The sequence below is a fragment of the Vigna angularis genome, assembly GCF_016808095.1.
Source record: "Vigna angularis mitochondrial DNA, complete sequence".
Taxonomy (NCBI): Eukaryota; Viridiplantae; Streptophyta; class Magnoliopsida; order Fabales; family Fabaceae; genus Vigna; species Vigna angularis.
Genome location: NC_021092.1, coordinates 290,640 through 305,573, shown reverse-complemented (window position 1 = coordinate 305,573; position 14,934 = coordinate 290,640). Strand labels below are relative to the sequence as shown.

The 14,934-nt window shown below is 44.0% G+C and overlaps 1 protein-coding gene and 1 non-coding gene across 2 annotated transcripts; one reads left to right on the top strand and one right to left on the bottom strand.

Moving 5' to 3' along the window:
• Positions 1–5,203: 5,203 nt before the first annotated feature.
• trnK-TTT lies at positions 5,204–5,276 on the bottom strand. The gene has a single exon. It is a non-coding gene; the product is annotated as a tRNA-Lys (tRNA).
• An 8,565-nt stretch (positions 5,277–13,841) lies between these two features.
• nad9 (NADH dehydrogenase subunit 9) lies at positions 13,842–14,414 on the top strand. The gene has a single exon. It carries the CDS (start codon positions 13,842–13,844, stop codon positions 14,412–14,414), a length of 573 nt encoding a protein of 190 aa, YP_007889803.1.
• Positions 14,415–14,934: the final 520 nt, after the last annotated feature.

Sequence of the window (14,934 nt, the reverse complement as noted above, 5' to 3'; positions counted from 1 at the left end):
TTTGCTTTATTTTTATCTGACGCAATTTATTCATTTCTAAAATCAGGATCTTTCTTCTCTCTTCGTTCCTCTCCTTACAGTCGAGTTACTACGTTCCTCTTCTTCTTATTCCCTCCCATGCATCAACAGTTCCAATTTCTTGGATAATCCGAGGCAAAGGCCATATCCCGAAGCTAACTCATAACTCTTTCCCGAGTCAACTCACCCTTTCACGCTAACCCTGCTTTGGAAAAAAGAAGGAATGAAATAGCTCGACTGATAAGGAGAGGAAGCAAGGCACTTGAGATGGGTGCTTTCCTTCTTTTTTCTTTCGAAGGTGTTCAAGGGCTGATTGAGGTATAAATGAAATACATAGAATTTGTCTTTTTCTTGATTTGGTGGTAACCCATTTGGACGAGCAATCGCTACTTCGTTCTCGCCTTTGAGTGTGCAGGGCTTGAATCATCCATAAAACGCCTATTCCTAGGTGCCAAGCTTGTGTTAAAGATCTTACTTGCCTGATTCCCGGAACTGGGTTCAAATAAAAAAAGTGAAGAATTGCAAATATTTTAGATATTGTCTCAGTACTTGTGGCTAGTCCTCTTATATGGACTTGACCTCCCTAAGGATAAGGATGCTTCCACAGAAGAGGCGAGAGGTTCTATCCTTCGGGTATGTGTACCGAACGGGAAATCTATACTCGTAGGCGGTGATACCTCAAGCCCATGATACAACATTTGAAAGTAAGAAAGCAGTTGATAACGAAAAGTTAACCCCCGGTCGGACTTGGTAGGGTAGGAGCCGAATAGAAGGCATAAAGTAAGAGGAATGAGCGGGTAAAGAAGAAAGAGATTGGAAAGATGAGATTCATGTATTGACGTAATCTAGTAGACCCTTAAAGAACATCCAAACCTAGAAACAAGAGCACGCCCATCAAACGGAAAGAATTGATAAATAGGAGGCGGGTAAGCCCGAATAGCTTCCTCAAAAGCATGATGTAGCGACTTACTATTCATTAATAATGCGAGCTAGCATTTGGGGCTAATGTCTGTAGATGTGATACCTCCTGGTCAGAGACGGAGAATCGCTGTTATCGGATCTGGTAATAAACGTATGCTTAGTAGGGAGGGGCTCGCCCAGATGCTTTGCGAGACCGAAAGCTTCATTTTGTGTTCGGTTGCGTTATCTACCGCAAAGAGGGACTCCCCCTTTCTATTAGAACAGTGTTAGTTCGCTATTACTGCCGGTCAGGCCGACGAGAATTCTATTCTGATATTGCTATGTGCGCCACTAGAGCTTTGATCATATGCTTTGAGCCGAGTCGATGAGTTTGAATATTCATTCGTGTACGTATGCCATGTAGATTGAAAAGGGAGAAGCCCTCACTGACGGAGTATAAATAGCACACCAGATGGATCATTCAATAGAAAGCCGAAGGCGAAGAGTTAACACCTCCAAAGGGCTGGGTGAGAGAAAGCGTCCTTTGTTGATACCTAGTGTACACCGCCACCTACTGAAATGGATTAATAACCGTGGCTTTCTATTGCTTGTAGCGGCGTTGCTTCCTTTTGTTCACCGCGGCGAAAAATGAAATCTTGAGAAATAAGGCCTTGTGGGGCATCTCCAGCAGCGCCAAAGAAGGAAGATGGAAAGTCTTCTTTGTAGACTCGCACCGCTCACTTACGGTTTTATACAGAGGGGGGTTGTATTGAAGGGCCATAAGCTTTGAATATGCGTTGGTTCCAATCCGGATCTCGTTGTTTGGGTCTCGAGATGATATTAAGGAGACAAAAGAGCAGAGCTGATAGAAATGCTAATTATAATGGAGATACTAATTCTTTAATAAAGACTTGTGCCCATTGTCCAAGATTCCTTTGTGGGACTTTCTTTTTATTCTTCTTGACTTGACTCAACAACCCTCCAATTCAGGACAGAACTCTAAGGGTATCTCTGAAGATTCAAAATACAGAAGAGCGACTGCCAATCAAGACAATATTGAATTGAAGCACGCGCCTTAGGACCGATCCCAGTGAAATAGGAAAACGAATCCGCGCGCTACCGAGTTTCCTTCATCGATCGGAACAAAACTAGCAAAAGAAAGAGGGAGCTGCGCTATACATAATACAAAGGGACCCAGGCTCTGCCCGAATGATACGATCAGCAACTTATAGTACCCAAGCTATGTGATCAATAACTATTCTCCTAGAGGCGAATCCCTCAGGGCGCCCTAAGCAACCGAAGGGTAGAGAAGATGAAGAATAAGGGTAATCTAAGCATGCGCCACCAAAAGGAAAGAGAGGACCGATTGATACCAATAGCAAGATACACATCTTTTTTTTTAGACTCCGAGGGTTGAGAATAGTTGAGGATCAGAAGATTGGCCTTAATAGATTCAGTGCAAACTTTCTTTTTTATATTATATATATGAGTAAGCCCCTTCCCTTAGGAACAGAAGTATACACAAGGGGGTAATTTATCACAATTATTCACGTTCAACTCCAAGATCCAGCAAGCCAACTTCAACCGAAACTGAGTCACATTCTCCCTCTCTTCCTAATGGAGGCACATACCATTCTTGTAACAGTGGATGGATAAAAGTCTCGTAGTCTTTGTTTCTAAAAAGGTCGTGCCCTTTCTACATATATCGAAATTTTAGTCTTTCACCCCTCCTTTATCGAATTAGCTATGGCTAATCTAGTAGAGTAGGGCTAATCAGAAGTTTCACTATGGCGATTGGAAGCCTCAATTCAAATCGAGCAGCAGCTTTTCTACACTCAAAGGGAACCCGGCATCCCATTAACTGAGACTTCCTATGCATAGCTGTAGCCTTTCGTCATACCCTTTGGCTACTGAGTGCCTCCACCTACTACTAGGCTGTAATCTTCTTGTTTCTAAACTAAATCGAGGGTCTATGCGGCTCTCTGAATAATAGAATATGTCCACTGTAGTCTATTTGAAGCGTTCCTGCTTGTCTTGAATCAAACGGAATTGAATAACCCTGTGTAGCGGATAGCATGGACTGATTGAAATAGCATACTTGTGCAATGGATCTCGTTTATCTTTCATATGTTCAATGTTCGTGTAGTGAATTCACGGCTAGAGATAGTACATTCTGGGTCGATCAAGGAAGGTAGCGTATACGGGTACTTGGGATTGAGTAGAGCATAGGTTCAATAACCGGGCTTGGAAAAGAGAATGAGAATCTCGTTCAGCAAGAGGCTGGGTTTTTGGTCTTTCTACGTTTCCGCTTATGCTCCTTTGGTTAGTACTCCAAATTGGATTGATTTCTGGTTGGTTCGAAGTAATGCTCCTTTTATTTAGCTATGACCTACATTCTTTGGTAAAAGTGCTCATGCAGCTTCTAAGGGATGCCTTCCCCTCCAAGTTGTTTCAAAGTCAGATCTGTGGATAAACGATGGTTAAGCCGCATCGGTGCGGTCGGGATCGCCCGGTACTTGTGAGGCAGAAGAATCCTTGAATAGAAGATCGAGCTTGTGGAAAGTCTTTTTTTAGTACTTGTTAGCGTCCCTTCCCCCTGAGTTCAAGATGTCCCTTTCCGCTTCTCTTTCAGCAACTTCCGGATTGGTCAAGCCTCGAATCGAATCCTGGATCAACGCCCTTTTTCGCTTAACCCATTCGTTCACAGTCGATTCAACTTAAACCAATGTCACATGTCTTGTGAGCATTCAACCATGATCTTCTTTTGTTCACATCAGATCTTTCCTGGTAACTAAGGCAATGAAATTTTCTTCATTAATAAATTACCTCATATCTTTCCCTCTGGGTGGGATGATACGAAATAGAGCAGTTGCCAATTGGCATGCGAAACCGAGAAGGAACTGACTTTCATAGACAAGAGCTGACCTTGGGCCAATGACCAGATATTTCAGATTCTTAGCCAAAGTAGATAGAGTGAATGGGAATAGTCGAATGCCCTATGGAGTAAAGGGAAGGGGCTTGAGTTCTGAGACGAAGATAAGGCTTCCGGACATATGGAAGAAGGAGGCATCGTAGATGAGGAGATCCAGTTGTGCTTGCTGCCTATCCACTTGGCGAGTCAGAGGCTCTGTGCAAGAGTGGATTTTCAACCTTCTGCCTTTGCTTGCTTCATCTGCAGAGCTAACTCCGGAAGTGACTGCTCTAGCCAATGCGCATGCGTTCCTTCCTAAATGCAATTAGGCTTCTCGCGTTGATCACATAGCTTCTTCTGTAGTGCGTGTATTTAGTGTCTCCTTTGCTGTCCTATCGCGGAGTTATGTACGTAGGGTGCGCGTAGAAAGCTTATAGTGCTCTTCTTTGATTGATTGTAATTGAGTTGACTGACTCAGGAACTTTCCCTTAGGGTGAATGCACGAGGTGAGCGTCTTTCAATGCTTGCTTTTTTAGTTGTTTAGCCTATAGCCTTGTTGCTAAAGCTGTTAGCGCGTAGTCTGTCTCATATACCTCCAAGAGCGGTGAGTGGGTGTAGTAAGATAAGATGTAGGTAGGCATATCTATGTTTGGGCACTGAACATGGTAGCTATAGCGAGGGGAAAGATCCATAGCAAAGACCGGTAAGCTCGCTTCCCACATCCCATTCGATGCTTTCCCTCCTTCTTTATTTGCTTTATGCGCCGCTCGGTGTGCTCAGATGGTTCTGCTTCATGCTCGTCGACTCTGAGTTCGGGTTTCAATGAGTACCACGATCATTCCCGTTAACCAAATCTCTCCATTTTATGATAAATTCATTAGATCCAGCTCCCTGGCAGTTACAAAATAACATCTTCATTGGGATGCTGTCAGTGAAGAAAAAGAAGTAAACTGTCATACCAGGTTCCAAGGGAAGAGAGCCCCAGTGAAGTAAACCGAGGGCACGAAGCAAGGTATGGTGGGTGCCAGCTACTTTCACTTGTTAGGAGTAGGGGCTGAAAATAGCTCTTTGTATAGGTTGGGTTTGCTGGGCTTTGATGCTGACCTTCTTTTTTTGAAAAGGGGAAGGTTTGATAAAGGAGCTTTTAAGCCCTTTTGCTGGATTGTTGGTCTGCAGCCCCGCCCTATAGAATAGAATGAATCCAATAAGGAGAGGCCTATGGATGACCGAGCCACTCTTATACTACTCCTTACCTCACCCCCTTCTCACTTAAAGGGCGAAGTCGCTGAAGCGAGTCTAAAGGCCAAAGAGTGATCTTTGAACGTTACTACGCATCCTTCTTAATTAATAGGTATAGTGTAAGGTAGGTTTGTTTGGGTATAGCAGGACTTGAACCTGCGACCATTAGGTTAAAAGCCCAATGCTCTACCAACTGAGCTATACACCCCCAAAAAATATAGATAGTAGTAAATAAAGATTGGTGCAGAAAAGAGGGCGGCCCCTCTTCTCATCATATTAAAGGGGCGCAGCTCTGTATGAGGCTCGTACTGCGGAGCAAGCGAAGAATAAGGGCGCGCGTTAGCACTCCTGCAAGAAAACGGCCTTACTCAACAAGCGCACCTTTATTAGTAAGTTGTTTCCACTCATTGAAGATTCTATCTACAAAAGAAGGTCAACGGGGGATACTCAAGTTGCTCTCACTGACACCATCTACGAGAAGGTGAGGAGGTCGTCTTTCTTTTCTTTCCGGCCGCCATACGGTTCGCCTTAAAGCCGGAGAAAGGGAGGAGCAGTTATCTATGTAATTACGGTCTTTGTTGGCCGTTGTTCCGGTCGAGCACTCTCTTTTCTTTGCTTTGTTCAATAGAGTCTTACCAAACAAGACTTACTTCTGACCAACCCGCGAAGGGTTGTGAAGTTGGACCAGGTACGAAGAATGAATCTATATCTGTGTACAGTACGGAAGTTGCTGGCCGGCGGCCGCTCAACTGTTCGAGCGCAATACAGTGGTGGTTGGTTCCGATTCGACAAGGGTAGAATGCCTGGTCGAAGGTCCAGTACAGTAGGTAGCAGGCGTGTTCGTTTTGGCTCCCGAGCGAGAACGAGAAAGAGGCGCTGCACCATTCTTGCTGCTATGTACGTGAACCTTGACTTGAGAGATTCATCCAATGGAACCCACACTCAAAGGAGGACCACAAGCTCGGGGCTCGACGAAACATAAAATATCAGCATTAAGAAACTGACTTATTGGGGTTAGCAGTGAAAGAAAGAGCCCGGCATTCATATGAATAGCTTAGTCTACTAAAATCAAAGAGGGACCAGCCTCATCGTGGTAATTATCGTTCACCTCTAATGTGACACGTTCCCTCCCAGTTATATGATCCACGGGATCAGTCGGCTAGAGAGCGGGGCTATTCTTCTTCCGGGGAGGGAAAGTCGTCCCCTCTACTGATCGAACCCTAAGTTCGGGGGTCTTCGTCAACATGTTTTGAGGCTCCAGTCTTCGGCGGGTCACCATTACTTGACTTAGAAAGGCGAACATCTAGGCAAGGGAAAGCGCAGTGCGCCTGGTGCAAATGGCTTTTTTCATGATATACCAATCAGAATGGAGGACCCTACCTACGTACATGATTGATAGAAGAACTACGTAGGGGGTCGGTCAACTTGATGCGGGAGAGGCATGAGTGCAGTTCGATCTTGTGGTGTATTCGTTTGTAGTGAGTAGGGCCTCTTTCTCGTTGATCAGTTCGCCTCCGCTCTATTGAAAGGTCTCCATTCCTACGGCGGTTTTGTCAACGAACGCGTCTCGGGCCGGATTGACTAACCTAACCCTTACTTAAGGGGGCCTTGCCATAGTTGGGTGCTCTGCTTTAGTGTGATTTACGAAGGCTAGGCTAGTAATACCAAAAATGAAAAGAGATCGGGGTCGATAGTTGGCAAGGAACTTGATCCCCCCAAAACACAAAAGGGGCAGCTGCGGTCGAACTCGAATTCTGGAAATCAAAGAAGTCGGGGCCCTTTTACCTTACCAAGTCTACCGGATAGAAATTAGCAGATCAGGTATAGATACGGGAAAGGCTTTCTCCCTAAGTGGAATCGGTGGAACGCCCTGCTTCCGGCTAAGTATACAGAGTTGGGTCTACCGTTCGTTCCACCGTTACCTCTATTCTATTCCGATCTTTCTTTTCTCCTTTGCTTCCTTGTCTCGTCTATCCTTCTCTGCCTTCAGCCTGTCTTTGAGCTCTATCCCGTCCTTCCTTTGGCTTGCCCTGAGGATTGACTCTCCAAAGTCAGTCGATTTGATCACTGTTCGGTTCGAGTCTTCATCGATCGGGTGGATCTATATGCTGAGGGGGGATGGAAAGGTGGGTGAGTCATGGCTGTGGACAGAGAGAAATCAAGCGGTAGTCTTCCGGTGGAATAGATTGAGAGTCAGTGTCTTCTTTCCTTCTCTTCTAGTAAGCGCCGTCAGGTCTCTCTTCTTGGGATATCTTGATCACCAGAAAGGATAGAGATCTTAAGTAGACATGCTTTAGGCATCGATCATCTTCCTAACTACATGGTACTCCCCCTCCCATTACTGGAACCGACGAAAGGGGGTGGAATAAAGAAAATGAGGAAGTGTCCCTTAGAGAAAGAGAGTCCGCTCTCTCATTGTCTGATTGCATCGTAGAGCGTCTGCACCAATTGCTTGGTTGCAGTAGCAGCCCCCTTTCTCCTTCTTTCATATGATAAATTAGAAAGATTTTCAATAGAGTAAGTGTAAGAGCGACTTCAATCTTTATTCGCTAAAAAAGAGAAGCTGGGTTCCGATAATAGTAGTTTCATCTGGATTGGGTTAGTGTTCAGTGTACCTATGCTTCTTTCGATCTGCTTTCTAGTTATGAATAAGACTCGTCTTCAAGTTCAAGTTAATATCATAGATAAAGATAAGAAGTGAAGAAAGACAGAACGAATCTCTTATCGCCATCTTTATCTTTCTAGCAGTGCTCTCAACTATTATCTTATTCTATAGAATACATCTCTTTCTTCTCTTCTGCTCTTTGCTATCATAGCCACTTCTACAGAAAACTGTGCTGCAACCTTAATCCTAAGATAAGAAGACGGGGTAGGACTGGAGTCTGAGGGATCTCTTTCGAATGTGGTGTGCCCTTGGCCGGGGCAAAAAGACAAAAATGATTCTCGAAAGTGGTAGCTCTACGAAGGTTCCATCTACAGAGCAGGTGGAGAAGGTCGGCGGGCTTCATCTAAGTCCCTATCGGAGGTTCCATAAGGTACATTCACTTTGTTGGGAGGTGTAGACGCTTAAGCTGGGAACGGCAGTAAGGTCCCTATTGAGATTTTTCACTTCTTGCTTGGCTTGTAAGGCTGTGGCAATAGGAGGTTGGAGCGATGCATGATGGCCGGGAAAAGACGTAGCGCTTTAGAGAAATCGGGATTACACCCTTTTTTATATTATATCCCTGTCACAGAGTTTGGCCAGAAAAAAGGTCACGCTTTGGCCTATAATGAGATAATTAGTTTATGCACGTGGTGGAGCGGGCAGTCTTATGCCCTGGTAATCAAAGAAATGAGTAAAACGGCCCAAATAGCCAAATCGGTAAAAATGGCATAAGAGGCTTTTGATAAGTCCATTATGACGGTTCAGGAGGCTAGAACCGTTGACCTTGAGGATGAAGCATAGCGCTGCTTAAGTTAAGGAAGAGTTCGCTTTTCTTTTGCCGTAGGAGTTGCCAGCAGGTCTACCCCCTCGGAGACGGGTAGATCATCAGTCTGACTACTAATCAGGCCAGCGGAAAGCTAGGCCCTTTCTCACCTGCAGCAAATGAGGAGGGAGGCTGCTTTTAAGTGACTTGACAAAGGATTGGAACTAGGCCAAATCTCATCTATTGCAGCAAAGAAAGAGGAAAGGGGCGAAGCGCTAGTTTGAATTGAAGTAGAGGAGATGCCATACGGTAGGAGGCAATAATGAATTAAGCCGGTATGAATGGAGCCTTGTTTATTAGGCTAGATCGATGTGATGTATATTTATTGGCTCTAATCCTCGGGGCACCCTATGGCATATCCTCTTTATAAAGAAGGTTTCATTAGCACACTTAAAATGGCTTCGTTTAGTGTAATCTGGCAACTGCGTATTTGAGAAGAGTCTTTACTATGGATGGGGATATTCATAGAATCTTCCTTTTTTTTTTATTGCATAGGATAGAAAGATGAAAGAGAAAGACAAGTAAATGAAAGGCAAGTCACGGGATCAGAGGATTAGACCGATGTACCATAATAGTGCAGCAAGGAGGAGAGACTCAGCAATCAAAGGGATGCAAGCAAGTCAGCTGTTTCGGTACGAAAGCCTGACAGCAAGCATTCTCGATTTAAGCATGAAAGATACTTTTTTCGGGGTTTAATAATTAAAAAAAATAAGTAGTGCTTTAGAGAAATAATGGATTCAAGCGGTTTTCTTGCTAATGAGATGAGGGGAAGAGCTGCTTTCGGTCTCGGTCCAAGGCATTCTCTCAAGTAGCAAAGGCAAGACGGAAAAGCAGGTGTTGTCGGCCTTTCCGCTGCTATTGGTTTACCGCTACAGGATTTGCGCTCTCCAAGCAAGCATTAAGATCAGGCATGTAGGAAGTAGGGTAAAAAAGTAAGCATGAAGCTTTGACATAAGGTTTGTCTTCCTCTACCTTCTCTTGCTATTGGATTGAAGAGAAGGCCAAGAAATAAGTGATTAAGAGCACTTTCGAAGTCAGTATCCGCTTTGCTTTATGGTCAATATCATATCCAGATCCACCTTAGTCAGAGTTGCATCAACTAATACGGAATATCCGGTGTTAAGGAGCTCTAAACCCCCTGTTAGCTCACTTGGTCGTGTCCTGTGGAGACAGCTCCCAACCAGGACCAGGAAGGTTACATAAATTATGGAAATTAACCTGACCCTGTTTGACAAGTTGTTCCGACTTAAGGCCATTAAGTAGTGGAAGATCTTGGAAGGTCTTCCACTACTTAAGATGGTTCTTAATCGAGTCATCTTGGTAGTGACCGATGGATGGTCTCAACAAAGAGCTCTGTGTCGGAGCGCACTTGTTTGCTAAGGAGGTGATCAGGCTTGTCCGGAAATCTGGTTTCTTGTTCACTGCGCTTTACTTAAATGTGCTGTGTCATTGCAGCAAGCTTATGCCCCGGAAAACAGGCCTCTTGCTGCCTTTTCCTGTCTCGTTGACGAGGTCAGGGTATCCTAGGATTATCCCGTCTTTCCATCGTAGTCAAGTCGGAAAGAAAGATGAGACGTCCGACTTACTAGTGAAACTCTACTTATCATTCTTCACTCTTGCAAGGGCTATACCCTTAGCCAAGAGATTGACTAATAAAAGAAAGTAGTAGAATCCATAGTGACTCCGACGGACTCTGATCAGATGGTAGATGTCGTTAATGACATAACTGCCGACTGGGAGAGTCTAATTCGTACCTATGTACCTCGGATTGGCTCCATCCCCATGTGTCAGGGGATCACATGGAGTCCGTCTTTCTTGGAAGGCAGTCCCTTCTCGAGGGAGGAAGTCTGATAGGGCTTTAAGAGATAGGGACTGCCGCGGTCAGAAAGAGTCACTCAGTGAATCAGTGGATCACACACTTGTTGGAGACAGGGACACGCCTTACTATTGAAATGAAAAAGTATACAAGGAAAGGGTGAAGTCTGGGGACAACGGTAAACGTGAGGAATGGGATCTCCAAACCCGCCCTACTAAAAAAGTTCGCAACCAAGGGACATGCCGAACACCTACCTTTCCAACTAAGTCCAACGCGAGGACCCTTTCATTGACGATGCGTTCCGTCATCAGCAAGCGGTGGCCGACAAGGCCCTTTTCCCTAAATCTCTTGGGAAGCGAAGCAGGCTTTCTGATTCTGAGAGAAATCGAAAGGCAAAGAGATAGGCAAGCCAAACCAAATAAGGAATGTTTCAATCTTGACCTCTTTTTGTCAGCCGGCAATCATAGGGTAAGCCCATTTCTTGGAGAAAGTTTACATGTTGGGCCAGGCTAGTTTGCTTCGATGGTAGGAGTCCACGCAACGCAGTGAGGCAGCCATTTCCAGCCCAGCCGAACGAATAGGATCCAATAGAGTAGCCCGCATTGCAAGCTCTTTTCTTTCCCAGGGAGAGCTGGTTATAGGTCAAGCGCAAGACATAGGATGTGAAAGCGGTTTGCTTGGTTCTTTCTTCGCGCGAGACAGGGGGAGTTCTGTTTTCTTACATCCCGTTATATAACATCAAGTGTGAATGAGTTGCCCCCCCTAATTCCATGGCTCCTAGTGCTTCTGCCTAAGAGCGAGTTGAAGTCTTAAGGGCTTTAAGCCACCCAGTTTCATTCTTTATCGCTTTGAGTTTTGTTACATCCCCCCCTTGCCTTGTCCCCGTAACCGCAGTCTAGGGATGAGGGCAAGCAGATTTCGCGGGCAAAGAAGTTTTGGTTCTAGCTCAATGGTAATCTATTGAGAAAACAAAGTTTTAAAGTAGGCAAGCGGATAATGGATTGATTTTGTATCCCTTAGTCTATCGAGCCAGGCCTCTCCACTTGCAGAAAAAAAAAAGAAAATTGATTAGTTATTAGTAAGCGAGTGAAAACAAGAAAAAGGAATGATTTTAGTTTGAATGTCCGTCTATCTGAGAACGAGAGATACAACATTTCGCTGAGCAGTACTATTTCCAATTGGGCAAGCTCTTTTCTTTCCTCCAGTATGTACATATATATTCTTGATTATTACCAGATAGGAGACCTACCTATCCCTATAGCGGAAGTCTTTCCCGCAAGCGGCGGGATAGGGGAAATGCAATTGATCCAGCAAGTAAGCCAATGAGAGAAAGGAAATAATATATGTGCTTAGCTCTGTAGATTCAATCAGTAAGAAAAAATGATAGGGCAAGAAGTTTTAAAACCATTCATTCCAGCCATTTCCAGTGACCTTTTTTGGGGTTGGTTCTATACGAGGCAATCGAAGATGGTCCCTGTCTGTCATCCAATCCAATAGGCATTTAGGGATCCCCTTTTTTATATTTATATTAAAGTGAGCTTTTGGTAGTCCTATGCCTGTCTCTCCAGCTTGTCTATGTCTATGGGTTTGCATATGTCTTTTCAAGGGCTGGCCTGGCATTTTATAATGACCTTAAATGAAAGCGTAAGAGCTAATGATAAGGAGCTAAAGGCCTACATTCTAGTATACCAGGATCGTCACGAGAGGATTGGGGAAGGTCTAACTATGGACCGGACCATAAGACGCAGTTTCTTATGGCCTAGTATAGGATATCTTTATGTTCCGCTGAAAAGAGATAAGCACTAAGAAGACGACTATTTGGTGTTGAATATGCTTTATTCCACGATATGGAGGGAGTCACACTATCATATGGTTTTTATGCAATACAATAGTAGAGTCAGAAAAGATCCCTTCGAGTAGTCTAGTATAGAACCAACCTATCTAAGATCCTTTGCTAAAGAGCTATCCAATACCCCCCAACCTGTTAGAGTACCAGGGGCAATAGACAAATTTAGGAATTAATCTTTCCATTAACATTCACATTAAGGCTTGAAGATCTAGGCCCCTCCAATAGCATAAAAAAGGTAAGCCTTTGGAGTGTAAGTGTCAATTCCCAACCATCTAGTTCTAATGGAAGTTGTAGTTGCAAAGCCAGTTTAAGAAAGTTCATTTTCAAGCTGGTAAGGGCCTGGTACGTGTGACTGCAAGAAAATGTTTCCCTACAGTTGCATTGACCCTTACCTTTTTCGGGCTTCCATGTGAGCCAGTTTTCAAGACTTTATACAGCAGTGGTAGGGTACACCTATGTCATTTCCTTTTTTTTAAGGGGATCTACGACTTAATATAAAGATAGGACCAAAGTCAAGTGATTCAACTCAAGCACGAACCGCTACCTCCTCTTCTCCGACTTCAGCAGAAAAAAGTAAAACAACTCATTATCTCATGTCAACAGCGCATTCGTTCACTCAAACAGCGCATTTGTGAGCTCCAAGTCCAAGAGCCTATCCGGTACGAGAAGTGAAGGGTGAATGTGAAATTATCTTCTTTCTTGAGTTTAGCGAGAGTCGAAAGGTCGTAAGCAAGTGGCTATGGGGAAGTCAGGGTATAAGAATCACTGATTGGAATGGTATCGAAGGCGACCATGGGGAGCTTTGTAAAGCCGAGTAAGTGATCCGAAGGAGAAGCTGTGACGGCTCCTCTTTCATCAGTTTCATTTGGGAAGGTGAGGGAATTAATAGAGTCATATTCCAAAAAAATGGCTATTCTTTTTTTTTTATAAGTCTTTCGGGAAGAGCTTCAAGGAGAAAGGCGGAAGACTTTTTATTTATATATTATATGGAAAGTAGGTCCGGTCCGTGCGACTCTTGGGGAGTCTATCATCATAGCTGGACCTAGATGAAGCCATGTCCTTATTCGCGAACTACAGCAAACCTGTCTTAAGCATAGTGCCAGTAGGAAAGTCTTTCTTTGAGAGAGTTCGGTAAGGCTAACGGTAGCAAGCATTCCTTCGAAGCAAAGGAGGCAAAGCAGTAGGACGCTGGATAGCCAGTCTGTTTCATAATTCAATTTCAATATAGTAGAAAGCTGGTCAAACTCTTGAAAGCAAGGAGCAATCCAATCAGTGCGAGCGGGAAGTCCAGTGAGTGGGAGGTCTGAATGAATGGGTCTTTGAGAGGGTTCAGTTCCCACGGGGAAGATGCTTATGAGTAGGTGCGGGTTAGTAGCAAGAAGGCTTTATTACTTCAATGAAAAAAAAACATAAATAAGTGAAGATCTGGTTGATTCCATTCTAGAGTCACTCAGGGAAATGACTCTCGATTGAGATCATGCCACCTTTTTTCTATCCATCTTAGTCTTTCTGATAGCTTTGGTCTTTTTCCCATGTCTTTCTTGGTTGGTAAACCCAACCGGCGATTTACAACAAACAAGTCTTTCTTCATTTTTTTTGAGAGCAAGAAAAGAAGCGGAACTACAAGAAAGCTTTCTTTATATGGATAACCAATCCATTTTCAAATATAGTTGGGAGACTTTACCCAAGAAATGGGTTAAAAAAATGGAAAGATCGGAACATGGGAATAGATCTGATACCAAAACGGACTACCTATTTCAATTGTTGTGCTTTCTTCAATTGCATACCTATACAAGGGTTCAAGTTTCGATCGATATTTGCGGAGTTGATTATCCCTCTCGAAAACGAAGATTTGAAGTGGTCTATAATTTACTGAGTACTCGGTATAACTCACGCATTCGTGTACAAACCAGTGCAGACGAAGTAACACGAATATCTCCGGTAGTCAGTCTATTTCCATCAGCCGGCCGGTGGGAGCGAGAAGTTTGGGATATGTTTGGTGTTTCTTCCATCAATCATCCGGATCTACGCCGTATATCAACAGATTATGGTTTCGAGGGTCATCCATTACGAAAAGACCTTCCTCTGAGTGGATATGTAGAAGTACGCTATGATGATCCAGAGAAACGTGTGGTTTCTGAACCCATTGAGATGACCCAAGAATTTCGCTATTTCGATTTTGCTAGTCCTTGGGAACAGCGTAGCGACGGATAATTCAGAATCAGAATAGGTCCAGCTCTATAGGATAGGGGACAAATCAATAGGAAATGCTATTTGCTTTGTAAGAAGAAGAATCAACTTCTATGAAATGAAAGAGTTCGCGGGAATTGTCTTGATCGTCGGATATCATTTGAAAATAGTAGTAAGAAGTGTTATCGAACGATTTCCTGCAATTCTTCCCAGTATGTCATGAGTAAAGAATCCAGCTACAAGTCTCGATCTATACAAAACGCACTGGGTTTTTGTGTTTCTTTCGGTTTCATTGATAGCAGAAGAGCCTTACTCTATAGGATAGGGGCACTAGCGCTTTATTGAAAAAAAAAAGTAAAGGGGCCTGAAAACGTAACGTAATAGGCTGCTATTCTAGGCTCGCTTCGCTTCTTCAAGCTCCGCCCCTTATTGGAAAACGAAAGCGCTAACGCGCCTGATATTTCTTCTTTTTTTGAGTCAGAGGGTAGTACACTGTCTGGCTTAAGAGTGCCTGAACAGGCATAGACTACTTGCATGTCGAGCA